This window comes from Anomaloglossus baeobatrachus, chromosome 3, assembly GCF_048569485.1.
Source record: "Anomaloglossus baeobatrachus isolate aAnoBae1 chromosome 3, aAnoBae1.hap1, whole genome shotgun sequence".
Taxonomy (NCBI): domain Eukaryota; kingdom Metazoa; phylum Chordata; class Amphibia; order Anura; family Aromobatidae; genus Anomaloglossus; species Anomaloglossus baeobatrachus.
In genome coordinates, this window is record NC_134355.1 from 701,036,503 (window position 1) to 701,051,481 (window position 14,979).

At 45.3% G+C, this 14,979-nt stretch overlaps 1 protein-coding gene across 1 annotated transcript in view; it reads right to left on the minus strand.

Moving 5' to 3' along the window:
* Positions 1 to 728: 728 nt before the first annotated feature.
* LOC142297110 (uncharacterized) overlaps positions 729 to 14,979 on the minus strand; it is a 158,490-nt gene continuing 144,239 nt past the window's right edge. Inside the window, exon 5 of the mRNA XM_075341377.1 lies at positions 729 to 2,961. Within this exon, the coding sequence (XP_075197492.1) occupies positions 2,525 to 2,961 (437 nt within the window). The 3' untranslated portion in view covers positions 729 to 2,524. The remainder of the gene's footprint in view (positions 2,962 to 14,979) is intronic.

Sequence of the window (14,979 nt, forward strand, 5' to 3'; positions counted from 1 at the left end):
GCTTACATCCCGGGCTTACATCACAGAGGATAAAAACCTCTGAGATACATACCTCCCATTGGCTACACATCAGGCCGCCATATTACAAAATATATATATTTGTCCCCCAAGAGATAATAAATTACCTCGGGGACATTGTGTGTTTTCTTTATTGTGAATTTTCTACTATCTGGGGCATCTATAGGAGCAACGGTTACACCAGTCAATGGCAACGCTGATCTTGGTCGGCCTGAACCGGGCAATCCTGTGATTGCGGAGTCAAATAAGTCAGCGCTGCCGTTGCTTCTATTCAGCACATGGCCCTTATTGAGAAAACAAGAACAGTAATAAGCCACGTCTACATTGTCTGACAGCCGGAGATCACAAGTGTTGCTGCCGAGTTACAGGAGAATTAATCCTGCGCCGCAGATTTACAATGGCGCAGGATCACATTTAGGTACTTGCATGTTTTGAGGTCAACCACTATAAAATGGTGGATATGACGGAATTGGACAAACGCTTCCCCAATCTTTTTCCCACAGAAGGAAATGTCATTAGTGTTTTTATCATTATCACAGTGTGCACCGAGCCTTAGCGATAATGATGTAAAATCGCAGGTATGAAGCCTCATAAGGAACGGACCTGCTCGAGGGATGGACAGAACCGACCGCACAAGCCACAAATCATTACTAATGCATTAAGATTTTTTATTTACATCTTTTAAATGAAGATAAAATTTTATTTCGTCCAAATACATTAACAAAACACAAACTTTTCATGCTGCGTTTCCGTCCTTTTATTATGTATGGCTCCAGATTGATCTGCAGTGTGGGCGATACTGTGAATGCTGTCATACGAGCTTAGTGCCTACAAATCGGCTATACTACTGGGAAAGAAAATGCTATTCCTGCATGGAGCCCGTACAGGAGGCGATTGTCAGATCCAGGCATGTAATATTCATCACAGGACCTCCCGGAGCGATCCTAGGTAGTGCGAGTGCGCCACTGCCCCTCTCTTAAAAGGCCAGCACATCACTCCTAGGAGGTGCCTATCAGCCGATCTCCAAGAGGCACTGGGTACTTAAGGCACGCTCCCACTAGGGGAGGTGCCTGTTCAACACTATCAGTTCCTAGGCAGTTGAGTTGCCTAGCTAGTTGTCATATCAACCGTCTCATCCTGCTTGGCCTGTCCTGTTCAGTCCTGTTCTTGTCTGTACCTGTACCTGGTACTAGACCTAGACAGTCATGCCTATTGGTACCTGGTTCAAGTCCTATCCTGTACCTGGTCCCAGCCCATGCTGCCTGTTGGCACTTGGTTCCAGTCCTGTTCCTGTCTGTACCTGGCCCCAGCCCATCCCGCCCTATTGGCACCTGGTTCCAGTCCTGTTTCTGCCTGTACCTGGTCCCAGCTCGTTCTGCCCTGTTAGCACCTGGTTCCAGTCCTGTTCCTGCCTGTACCTGGCCCCTGTCCATCCTGCCTGTTGGCACCTGGTTCCAGTATTGTTCCTGCATGTACCTGGCCCCAGCCCGTCCTGCCTGTTAGCACCTGGTTCCAGTCCTGTTCATGCCGGTACCTGGGTACCAGCTCGTCCTGCCTATTAGCACCTGGTTCCAGTCCTGTTCCTGCCTGTACCTGATCCCAGCCCATCCTGCCAATTGGCACCTGATTTCAGTCCTGTTTCTGTCTGTACCTGGCCCCAGCCCCTCCTGCCTGTTGGCACTTGGTTCTAGTCATGTTACTGCCTGTACCTGGTCCCAGCCTGTCCTGCCTGTTGGCACCTGGTTCCAGTCCTGTTCCTGTCTGTACCTGGCCCCAGCCCATCCTGCCTGTTAGCACCTGGTTCCAGTCCTGTTCTGCCCGTACCTGGTTACCAGCTCATCCTGCCTGTTGGCATCTGATTCCAGTCCTGTCCCTGCCTGTACCTGGACTCTGCCTGCCCTGTTAGTACTAGAGACTCTGCCTGCCCATCCAAATCTGGCCCTGTCCTCTGCCTTGCTAGTGACTCTGCCTATCCATCCTGCAATTTTGGTGCTGGAGACCCTGGCTGTCCGTCCTGCCTGTGCCGTCTGCCTTGAGCCACCATGGTGGTCCCTGTCTGCACTTGAGCCTTGGTCTTGTCTGCTCCTGTGTCTGCCCCTGTGCTGGGGGTCAGCTGCCACGGTCCCTGTCCTCTACCCCACGTAAGGGTAGGCCCAGGGTTCCCCTGTGGTTTAGCGGGTCCATTTTTTCTTGCCACAGTACCATCGCCGGCGGCGAGCGTTAGCCCTTAAACAGCTGCTGATTGGCTGCAGCACGCATGTGACTTAGCGATGTCACACCAATGGCGGTAGACACAGTGCAAACATTGGAACAATGCCGATCCGGGAGAGTGTTAGAGGTTTTACTTCTCAATGGGGTCCCGTTTCATTTAAGTAGTGGCTGTCCCAAGTAGTTGACAGCCCCTTTAAATAAGGACATGGTTTCTTCTGTATGTGAAGTCTCAATTTTTTTATTTTTTTTTAAAAAGTCTACTACTATTTTTAAAATATTTCCTACATATTGAACATCAATATGGCTTCTCTCCAGTGTGATTTCGTTCATGTCTAACGAGATTTGATTTGTATGTAAATGTTTTTGGACACAGTGAACAGGAATACGGTCTCTGTCCTGTGTGACTTCTCTGATGGTCTTTAAGTTTGGCTTTAGTAATGAAACATTTGCCACATTCAGAACATGAATACGGCTTCACTCCTGTGTGAATTCTCTCATGTTTAGAAAGATCAGAAGTATTAGTAAAACATTTCCCGCATTCGGAACATGAGAACGGCTTCTCCCCTGTGTGACTTCTCACATGTCTAACAAGATTTGATTTATTTGTAAAACGTTTCCCACATTCTGAACAGGAGTATGGCTTCTCTCCTGTATGACCTCTCTCATGTGAAGCAAGATGTGATTTATTTGTAAAGCGTTTCCCACATTCGGAGCAGGAGAATGGCTTCTCCACTATGTGAATTCTTCTGTGTGTTAAAATGACTGTGCTTTTTCCACACTCCCCACACTGAAACCTTTTATTCCAGTCGAGTCCTGTGCTGGTGGTAACAATCTCTGATAGTTCATGAGAATGTGCCTCATTCGAAGGATGATACAAGAGATTTCTGCGGCGACGTCTTCGATGTACATTAAGGGACATGAGTTTTTCTTTTGAATGGCGTTGCATGACATCCTCAAGGAAAAAGCTTCTCTCAGAGGTTTCAGTGGAATTTTCTGTTTGGATAAAAATACATTTTAGGATTTTTTATTTTTTTTTGTTAAAACCACAAAGTCATTTCATTCAGAACATTCCTGTAAGGCTAGAAACACATCTGCACTTTTCCAATAATTTCTGGTTTGGGCTGAAAAAGATAAGTGTCACAAAAAGTGTGTGTGTGATTCTAGCCTTAGAAAACAATGTGTTCTGTCAAAACTGCAGCAAAAAACAACAAAGCAGCCGCAATTTGTGAACAGGGCTTTAGTCTTGATTGACCACCACAACCTTGACAGAAAATCAACCTTTCCTTCTGCAAACACATTGCCTTGTATTACCTTCCCAACTGGCTGAATTTTATTCTTTGCGTTTTTTTTTTTTCCTCCCCTTAACTCTTATTTCTACGTTCACATTGGTACAGGAGGAGGTGTTTTTTTTTCTGCTGGACAAGTTGTAGTTTTGCATAATATAATTCATAAACAATAACTTACAAGTACAACTTGTCCATAAAAAACAAGCCCTCATAGGTCTCGTTCTGGAGATTTGGTCTCCTTTAGATTAGAGAATTTCTATGTCAGCGGTACACGATGGCCTCCATACAACTGGCGGGTTCAGGTGGCTCAGTAGTTAGCACTGTGGCTTTACAGCGGTGGGGTCCTGGGTTCAAATTCCACCATGGACAACATCTCCAAGGAGTTTGTATGTTCTTCCTCGTGTTGGCGTGGGTTTGCTCCCACACTCCAAAGACATACAGATGATCGTGAACCCCAATGAGGACAATGATGATCATGTCTGTAAAGCGCTGTATAAGTGAGTAAAATATACCCTAATATATACAGTATACACAGTATATATACAGTGCTAGCCAAAAGTATTGGCACCCCTGCAATTCTGTCAGAGAATACTCAGTTTCTTCCTGAAAATGATTGCAATCACAAATTCTTTGGTATTATTATCTTCATTTAATTTGTCTTCAATGAAAAAGAATAAAAAAAAATGTCAAAGCCAAATTGGATATAATTCCACACCAAACATAAAAAAGGGGGTCGACAAAAGTATTGGCACTGTTTGAATAATCCTGTGCTGCTTCTGTAATCTGTGTAATAACAGCACCTGTAACTTACCTGTGGCACCTAACAGGTGCTGGCAATAATAAATCACACTTGCAGCAGGTGACATGGAGTAAAGTTGACACAACCTCTGTCCTGTGTCCTTGTGTGCACCACATTGAGCATGGACAAAAGAAAGACCAAAGAACTGTCTGAGGACTTGAGAATCCAAATTGTGAGGAAGCATGAGCAATCTCAAGGCTACAAGTCCATCTCCAAAGACCTGAAAGTTCCTGTGTCTACGGTGCGCAGTGTCATCAAGAAGTGTAAAGCCCATGGCACTGTGGCTAACCTCCCTAGATGTGGAAGGAGAAGAAAAATGGACGAGAGGTTTCAACGCAAGATTGTGCGGATGGTGGATAAAGAACCTCGACTAACATCCAAACAAGTTCAAGCTGCCCTGCAGTCCGAGGGTACAACAGTGTCAACCCGTACTATCCGACGGCGCCTGAATGAAAAGGGACTGTATGGTAGGATACCCAGGAAGACCCCACTTCTTACACCGAGACACAAAAAAGCCAGGCTGGAGTTTGCCAACACTTACCTGAGAAAATCTAAAACGTTTTGGAAGAATGTTCTTTGGTCAGATGAGACAAAAGTAGAGCTTTTTAGGAAAAGCCATAAACAGAGTTTACAGGGAAAAAAAAAAAAAAAAAGCGGCATTCAAAGAAAAGAACACGGTCCCTACAGTCAAACATGGTGGAGGTTCCCTGATGTTTTGGGGTTGCTTTGCTGCCTCTGGCACTGGACTGCTTGACCATGTGCATGACATTATGAAGTCTGAAGACTACCAACAAATTTTGCAGCATAATGTAGGGCCCAGTGTGAGAAAGCCGAGTCTCCCTCAGAGGTCATGGGTCTTCCAGCAGGACAATGACCCAAAACACACTTCAAAAAGCACTAGAAAATGGTTTGAGAGAAAGCACTGGAGACTACTAAAGTGGCCAGCAATGAGTCCAGACCTGAACCCCATAGACACCTATGGAGAGATCTCAAAATGGCAGATTGGAGAAGGCCCCCTTCAAATCTCAGGGACCTGGAGCAGTTTGCCAAAGAAAAATGGTGTAAAATTCCAGCAGAGCATTGTAAGAACCTCATTGATGGTTACCGGAAGCGGTTGTGCGCAGTTATTTTGGCTAAAGGTTGTGCAACCAAGTATTAGGCTAAGGGTGCCAATACTTTTGTCTGGCCCATTTTTGGAGTTTTGTGTGAAATGAGCAATGATTTGATTTTTGATTCATTCTCTGGTGTTGTTTCATTGCAAGCAAAATAAATGAAGATAATACCAAAGAATTTGTGATTGCAATCATTTTCAAGAAGAAACTGGGTATTATCTGACAGAATTGCAGTGGTGCCAATACTTTTGGCCAGCACTGTATACACATGGCATGCAGAGCCCAACTCGCGAAAATTGTGTCACTGTCCAAATATTTCTGGACCTAACATATATATATATATATATATATAATCGAAAAAAATAAAAGGGAACACCAGAATACAAAATTACTATTTAAGTGTTCAATTTATTTTTTTCAGCAGTATAATATTATATAAGATTATACTGCTCAAAAAATACACACTCACACACACACACACACACACACACACACACACCAGGGTAGACGAGGATAATTCCAAGTTCTGCAGGGTTTGATTAGTGCACCTGTGTGTGTACAGTGTTATACAGTACAATGGCAGTGCGGCAACTTCCAGGTCACATGCTCCGGTCACATGACAGCATGTGACCGGAGCTTGTCGCGCTGCCATTTTTACTGTATACACTGTACTGGAGCGCGCCGAATCCGGCAAACCGGTGAAAAGCCGGATGTGTGAAACTAGCCTTACTGGACTAGGATATGTGTCTGGATTGCTGCACTGGTGAGAGATGGCCGTCAGGGATTACAGGTGAAAGGACCTCTGTGTAATAGTGTCTGGGAGTGAGGAAACCTCCAGTGTAGGCTTCAGTCTAAGGCCATGTGCCCACGGGAGATCGTACCTTCGGACTTTTCTGCAGGTATTTCCGCAGATTCACACTCCCCGGAATCCGCAGCTATCCATTGTTGCAGTATTTCTGCGGAATTGTTGCGGTAAACCTGTGGAAACAGTGCAGAATTCCCGCCCTGTATCTCCATAGTGGAAAGGCAGGAATTCTACAGATAATTCCGAATGAATAATTGACATGCAGTTACCTGCGGCTGCTGGAAATTCTGCAGCATTTTCCGCAGCCGCAAATACCGCAGCATTGATACAGCATTCCCAAAATCCCATAGGTTAACATGGGGAGTGTCTGTACTTGCGTAAACCCGCGGATTTATCTAGAACATCTAGAAAATCCGCAGGTTTTCCGCAGCAATATCCGCAGTTAGTTTCTCACGTGGGCACATAGCCTTAGGCTGGAGTCACACTTGCGAAAGACTCGCATCGCATCACCTGGCGCGGCCGCACACTCTCCTGACAGGAGCGGGTTGGCTGCATGTATTTCTATGCAGCTGACTCCACTCCTGTCTGGAGAGCATCAGGTCGTGTGCCATAAGATGCAATGTGATTCACTCGCAAGTGTGACTTCGGCCTTAGGCCAGTATCACATTTGCGAGTGCCTCTCGTGTATCTCGCACGAGTCTTGCACTGCATCACCCGGCACAAACTCACACTCTCCTCACAGGAGCGGGTCAGTTGCATGCATCTCTATGCAGCTGAGACGCTCCTGTGAGGAGAGTGTGAGTCCGTGCCGGGTGATGCAGTGCGAGGCACTCGCAAGTGTAAGACCGGCCTTAGACTGAGAAGTGGATTAAGTGTCTGTGTGAACACTTTCTTTTCTGTTAACCCTTGTGCTGCTGAAAGGTTGTTTTCTTTGTGTGGAGTCCACTGAGAGTTTATGAAGTTATTACACTAAGGGCCACTTTACACGCTGCGATATCAGTACAGTTATCGCTAGCGTGCATACCCGCCCCCATCGGTTGTGCGACACGGGCAAATCGCTGCCCGTGGCGCACAACATCACGCAGACCCATCACACTACTTACCTGCCTAGCGACATCGCTGTGAGCGGAGAACCGCCTCCTTTCTAAGGGGGCGATTCGTTCAGCGTCACAGCGACGTCACTAAGCGGCCGCCCAATAGAAGCGGAGGGGCGGTGATGAGCGGGCCGAACATCCCGCCCACCTCCTTCCTTCCTCATTGCGGGCGGGCGCAGGTACGGTGAGGTTCCTCATTCCTGCGGTGTCACACATAGCGATGTGTGCTGCCGCAGGAACGACAAACTACTTTGCTAGCTGCAGCAGCAACGATAAATCGAGACTAGCGGGTCATGTCACCGATGAGCGATTTTGAACGTTTTTGTGACGATTCAAAATCGCTCATAGGGGTCACACGCAACAACATCGCTAACGTGGCCGGATGTGCGTCACCAATTCCGTGACCCCCAACAAGATCGCTTGAGCGATGTTGCAGTGTGTAAAGCGGCCTTTAGTCTTGTTGGATTGGGTGTGCGCTACCCGGCTGATAAAAGTGAGTGACCCCCTACAATATATAAGCACACTGCATTCCTGTTCTATGAGACCAACAACTGTAGCTGATCTCCCAAAGACGCGTCTCTGTGGTTTTTGCTGCAGTTCTTTCTGAAGGCAGCAAATAAGGAGTCGGACAATGGTGTAGAGGTAATTCATGGCTTGGTCATCCGGGCCTGGCTGTAGCTACATGACATGCCACACTTTCCCATCACTCACACTCAGGAAAGTATGGTCTTCATGGGGGTTCAATCTAGAAAGCCTTCCCTTTGAACCCTTAACGGGAAGGTGCCATCAAAATTATTTATTTTTTTTAAATAACTGAAAAAAATGTAAAAGTATTAATGTTTTGTTTAAATATCATTTGTTTTTCATGGCGCAAAAAATGAAAAAATATTTCAAAAGGTTTGATATTTTCCACTCTTAACCCCCAGTCACTAAAACACCCTTCTGACCCGGCCATGCTTTACGATTCTGACCAGTGTCACTTTGACAGGTTATAACTCTGGACGCTTCATCGGATCCCGGTGATTCTGAGTGTTTTTTCAAGACATATTATTCTTCATGATAGTTGTAAGTTTAAGCCATTTTTTTTTTTTTGCGTTTATTTGTGAAAAGTTTGGAAATTTGGCTAAAGTTTTGAAAATTTAGTAATTTTCAAACTGAAATTTTATGGCCATAAATCTGAGAGTTCAGTTACATAAAATAGCGAATTACAATTCCCACATGTCACTTTACACCAGCGCAAATTTTGAAACATCATTTGTTTTTTCTAAGAAATTAGAAGGGGTCAAAATTCATCAGCGATTTCTCATTTTTTTCAACAAAATTTACTAAACCATTTTTTAGGGACCACATCCCATTTGAAGTGAGTTTGAGAGGCCTAAGGGACAGAAAATAACCAAAAGTGACCCCATTCTAAATACTGTTCAAAACCACATCCAATATGTTTATTAACCCTTTAGGTGCTTCACAGGAACCAAAGCCATGTGTAAGGAAAAAAAAGGAAAATTTAACTTTTTTGTATAAAAAAAAAAAAAAGAAAAATGTTACTTTAGCCATAAAATTTTGCATTTTCACAAGGGTATCAGGAAAAAATGAACCATATTATTGTGCAATTTGTCCTGAGTAAAGGCCCCATTACACGCAGCGACGTATCTAACGGGGTCACGGATTCCCTGACGCACATCCGGCATCGTTAGCGACATCGTTGCGTGTGACACCAACGGACGAGCATTAACGATGGAAAATACTCACCTTACCGTCTATTGTTGACACGTCGCTCATTTTCAAAAAAATCGTTGACTGTGGAGGACGCCGGTTGTTCATCGTTCCCGAGGCACCACACATCGCTACGTGTGACACCTCGGGAACGACGAACTGCAGCCTACCTGTGTCCACCAGCATTGCGGAAGGAAAGAGGTGGGCGGGATGTTACGTCCCGCTCATCTCCGCCCCGAGGCTTCTATTGGGCGGCCGCTGAGTGACATTGCTGTGACGCCAAACGTCCCTCCCCCTTCAGGAAGGGGATGTTCGCCACCCACAGCGAGGTTGTTTGGAAGGTAAGTACGTGTGACGGGGGTTACCGACTTTGTGCGACACGGGCAACAAATTGCCCGTAACGCACAAACGATGGGGGCAGGTGCGATCTCACATGCGATCGCACGATAAATCAACACGTGTAACGGGGCCTTAAGCCAATACCTCATATGTGGTGGAAATTAATTGTTTGGGCACACAGCAGAGCTTGGAAGAGACGGAGCAAAATTAGCTGGAATCATTAGCGGGCGCCATGTCGCATTTGGAGACCCCCCCTGAGGTGCCTGAACAGTGGACCTCCCCCACAATTGACCCCATTTTGGAAACTAGATTCCTCAGGGAATATATCTAGATGTTTGGTGAGCACCTTCGAACCCTCGGGGGCTTTACAGAAGTTTATAACTGTGAAAATAATAATAATAATAAAAAAAAAAAATTAACACAAATTTGTTGCTTCAACCAGATAGCCTTGTGAAAAAAAAGCTAATCAGGAAAAACTGCACCATGCAATTTCTCCTGAGTTCACCGATACCTCATATGTGGTGAAAATCAATTATTTGGGTGCACGGCAGAGCTCGGAAAGGAAGGAGCACCATTTGGCTAAAAAAAAAAAAAAAAAAAAAAAAATTGGCTGGAATCATTAGCATACGCCATGTTGCATTTGGAGACCCCCCTGATGGGCCTAAACAGTGTAGCTCCCCCACAAGTGACTCAACTTTGAAAAATAGAAATTTAAGATGGTTGGTGAGCACCCGAGGTGCCAGAACAGCAGGAACCCCCCTTAAGTGACCACATTTTACAAACTGCACCCCTTAATGAATTCATCCAGGGGTGCAGCGCTTATATTGACACTACAGGTGTGTCACAAAATTGTATACTATTATGGGTGGTGAACAAAAAATAATTACATTTTTACCACTAAAATGTTGTTTTTTAACCGCAGAAATCCAATTTTTTACAAACAGAATAGGTAAAAAGGCCCCGTAATGTGTTACACAATTTCTCCTGAACGTGGCAATACCCCACATATGACTGTACAGTGCTGTTTGGCCGCACCACAGGGCTCGGAGAGTGCCATTTGATATTTGGAGCACCATTTTTCTTACAATAGTTTGTGGACTCCATTTGCAGAGCCCCTAAGTTCCAGAACAGAAGAAATCCACCTCAAGTGACCAAATTGTGGAAATTGCACCCCTCTGGGAATTCATCTATGGGTGTAGTGACATTTTAGTCTCTGGAAAACACTCATGGTGTAAAGAACAGTGAATGTTGTAGATTTAAAAATTGCAAATAAGTTCTTGTAGTGCCCGTACATTGTGCCCAGCTCGTACTTCTTCAAACCTGCAATTCGTACATTTTAGTGGGCTCTCCTTACTACAACAATGGCAAACATGTGGACACCAACTGTGGTTTAGCCACATTGTAGGGCTCAGAAGGGAGGGGGCATTTGGATTGTGAGCACAGATTTTACTTATTTTCTTTTTTACTGATTTTCTTTTTTGAGGAGGGGGGGGGGGGGAGCCATAGAGTTTTTCAAGAGCTTTTGTGCTACCAGTAATGTGGGAGCACCTTATATTTACATTAGCTGATGACGGACCTGAGTGGGGACTTCATCCACTGTGCTTGTACCGCACAACACAGCTGTTTGAACGCAGTGAAAAACTGCTGCGTCCATTACACTGCTATTCCTGATTGTGGGCACGAACCCTTACACGTAGTCTCTGGTGTAAGCGCTCAGCGTAGAGAGCAGGATAAATATGAGCCGCGTCATACTGCGATCTTTTAGAGCAGAATAAACAAACCTACAGCAGTTGAAGAATTGGCTTTATTTATTTTTTACGCCATTCACCTTGCGGTAGTGGGCGGCTTTATTCCTCTGGTAAGTGCGATTACAGCGATACCAGGTTTTATATAGTTTTTTTTATATTTGGTGACTATCACACACAAAAAAAAAATGCTTTTTACAAAATAAAGGTTTATTGCATCACTGGATTGTGACTGCTATAGTTTTTCTATTTGTCTGCTGACAGGGTCATATGAGGGATTGTTTTTTGCGGGATGAGTTGGAGTTTTTTTTATTGGCACCATTTTGGGCCACAATTTTTGATTGCTTTCTATTTCACTTTTTGTGAGGCAGAATCATGAAGAAAAAACAATTCAGGAATATTTTTTTTTTTTTTACGCCGTTCACCGTGCCGTAAAAGTGATAACAGTTTATTCTTCAGGTCAGCACGATTACAGCGATACCACATTTAAAAACAATTTTATAAGGAAAAAAAAAAAAAAAGTTTTGCATTTCTGTATTCTGTGAACTATAACTTTTTTAATTTTTGGCTGACAGCTGTACAGCGGCTTGTTTTTTGTGGGACAAGATTTTTTAGCGGTATAATTTTTGACTTTTTGATAGTGTTTTATTCCACTTTTTATGTCAGCTGTATGTTGAAAAGACAGTTGTTGCTACGTTTTACTTTTATTTACATTTATCTTTTCGCTGAAGGGGTTAGTGTCACAGTTGTATAGCTGGGGTTGATATGGACGCGACAATACAAAATGTGTAGTTTGGTTTTTTTTTGTTTGTTTTAATGTTTTTACACAAATAACCATTTATTGGAATATTTTTTGTTTTTTTGTGCTTTATTTTCGGATTCTTTTTTTATATTTTTGTCATCTTTAAATTTTTTTTATTTTTTTACTAAGTCCCTTTATGGGACAGCACCCCACAGTGCTCTGAACGCAGCTGCAATGTTCTGCAGTGCTCGACTACTGCAGGACATCACAGCTGTCTGCTGTGCAGCGAGAAAGTGTGTGTGATCACGCAGCAGGCATGATCACAGACGCTCTCTATAGCCCCAAGAAGTCAGGTGATCTGGAAGTCATCATGACGACCTTGGGTCACCATGACAACGATCAGGTCCTTGCAATGGTCCGGAGCAGAGGTAAGAGGGAGCATGAACCCTCTCCCAATTTCTTAAATGTCGCGGTCAGTATTGATTGTGGCAATTAGGGAAGTTAACCAGCCAAGGACGGCGCAGGCACCATACCCGCTGTCGGGTATGCAGAGTCACCGGTCGAAATCGTGCGTGGAGAGCCCCCGCGATTTTTGGGACATATGGGTACGTCCTTGGTCGTTTAGTCACATAAAAATAGGATGTACCCCCGCAGTCGTGAAGGGGTTAAACATTAGGGGGAGCAGCTGCTGAAAACCTAGTGTATAACTAGCTCACATTACAGCTGCAGTAAAAGTGGGTGGAATCTGCTCTCCTGTGTGTGATGTCATCTCCCCCTCCCGTTCTGGGTGTTATTAAAAGGATAAGGGAAGATGAAGTTTAGGATCACAGTGCGGAGCCATTTTGTTGGTGACCGCAAAGTGATAATAACATTTGTGTAAAGTGTCGCCAATGACGGCTGGCATAGTGCCCCACTGTGCCCCATATATTCTGCCCTATATTACTGCATCCACCAGTGCTCTTTGTGCCCCCAGCATACCCCATGTCTGGCTATGCACCCAGTGCTCGGTGCTCTCCAACCTTGAGGGTGCAGACTTTAGTTTTCTACTGCACTGCAGAAAGCTAGAGCCTATGTCCTCAGGTGCCCAGTAACGCTGCCACTGCTGCTTGAAAAAAATACGTAAATACTTAACTGTAATGTGTTTTTTCAGAACCCATGACAGCACCATGGAGAGAGGGGATCCGTCAATCAAGGACAGGAAACCTAAAGGATAAAAGGGTGGTCCCTCTCCCACACATCAGTTGGATTACAGAACGTGGTAGACATTGTTAACTTAAACCTTCACCGAACACCAAAATTAACTCTATACACAGTGTCCTTTATTCTAAATATACATTATTTTATTATTCATTTTTAATTTTTTTTTAAAGATACCCCACAACGTGAAGGGAGGGAATATAAGGAGGCTGTCATGGGTTCTGAAAAAAGAGAATTTTGTTTACTTACCGTAAATTCTTTTTCTTATAGTTCCGTCATGGGAGACCCAGACCATGGGTGTATAGCTACTGCCTCCGGAGGACACACAAAGTTACTACACTCAAAACGTGTAGCTCCTCCCTCCTAGCATATACACCCCCTGCTAGCCAGTCCTAGCCAGTTTAGTGCAAAAGCTGAAGGAGGACATCCACCCACAAGTAGAGATAGAGTAAAACCCGGAATAAAAGGAGCCTCTGTCTACAACAACAGCCGGTGAAGACACACGGAACAAGAAACTTGCCAACAGGCAATAGGGAGGGTGCTGGGTCTCCCATGACGGAACTATAAGAAAAAGAATTTACGGTAAGTAAACAAAATTCTCTTTTTCTTTATCGTTCCTATGGGAGACCCAGACCATGGGACGTCCCAAAGCAGTCCATGGGTGGGAATAAACAGACAACTGAGAAGCAGGAAAACCCAACTTCACAAATGGGCGACAGACACCTGAAAGATGCGTCTGCCGAAGCCCGCGTCTGCCAAAGCAAGAGCATGCCTTGGATAGAGCCTCGAAAAAGTATGCAGACTAATTCGAGCTGCCGTCTGACAGACCTACTGAGCCGTAGCCTGAAAGCCGAAAAGGCACCGACAGGTCTGATCAAATGTGCTCTGATCCCCAGCGGGGAAGGCACTTGAGTACACTTGTAGGCCTCGGAAATGGTCGACCTAAGCTAACGAACAAGGGTCGGCTTAGATGCAGAGAGACCGCTATGCTGACTAGCAGTCAGTACTAGAGAGAGGTGCACCGCCTAATAACGGCGGTGCGAGACACCTAGATCCGGGGCGCCCGCACCAGATCCAGGATATGCAACGCTTCCTCAAGCGATGAAGAAGAGCCGGACAAAAGGAAGGCAGGAAAATTGCCCCGGATAAGGTGGAAGCAGTAACCACCTTAGGGAAAAAAGTCCGGAGTCGGACGGAGACCACCTTGTCTTGATGCAAAAGACCAAAAAAGGGGGTGACTCAGAGAGAGTGCAGCCAGAACTCCCTGGCAGGAAATTATAGCCACTAGAAAGACTACTTTCTGTGAAAGATGAAACAAAGAAACCTCCCTAAGAAGCGCAAAGGGGGGTTTCCGGGAACCGGGAGGACCGGATTAAGGTCCCAGGGCTCCATAGACCGCCGGAAAGGCGGAATGATGTGAGACGCGCCCTTAAAGGAGCGCACCGGAGCCAGCCGGACGATACGCCGCTGGCACATACCGACAGAACGGAGACCTGTCCCTTAATGAGGGATAGTCCTAGCTGTAGACCGGACTGTGGAAGGGACAGGAGGGTCGGCAAGGCTAAAAAGGTCCAAGGACACCTTGGAGCTCGAGTCATAGCGGAGATGACTTCAGGAAGGATACCAGAAGTCGCCAAGATCCAGGACTCAATAGCTACGCCGTCAATCCGAGAATCCAGAATTCTGACGGAAAAAACGGACCTTCTGAGAAAAGGTCTGGACGGACCGGAAGATGCCATGGCAATCCAACGGACAGAAAGAGCAGGTCAGGATACGAAGCCTGCCTGGGTCAGTCTGTAAGAGAATGACCCGACGGCCCCCTTCCCTGATCTTGTGCAGGGCTCTGGGCAAGAGGTAGAGACGAAGCTGGGATCAAACATGAACCAGTGTGTCTACCGCAAAACCTGAGGATTGTGGA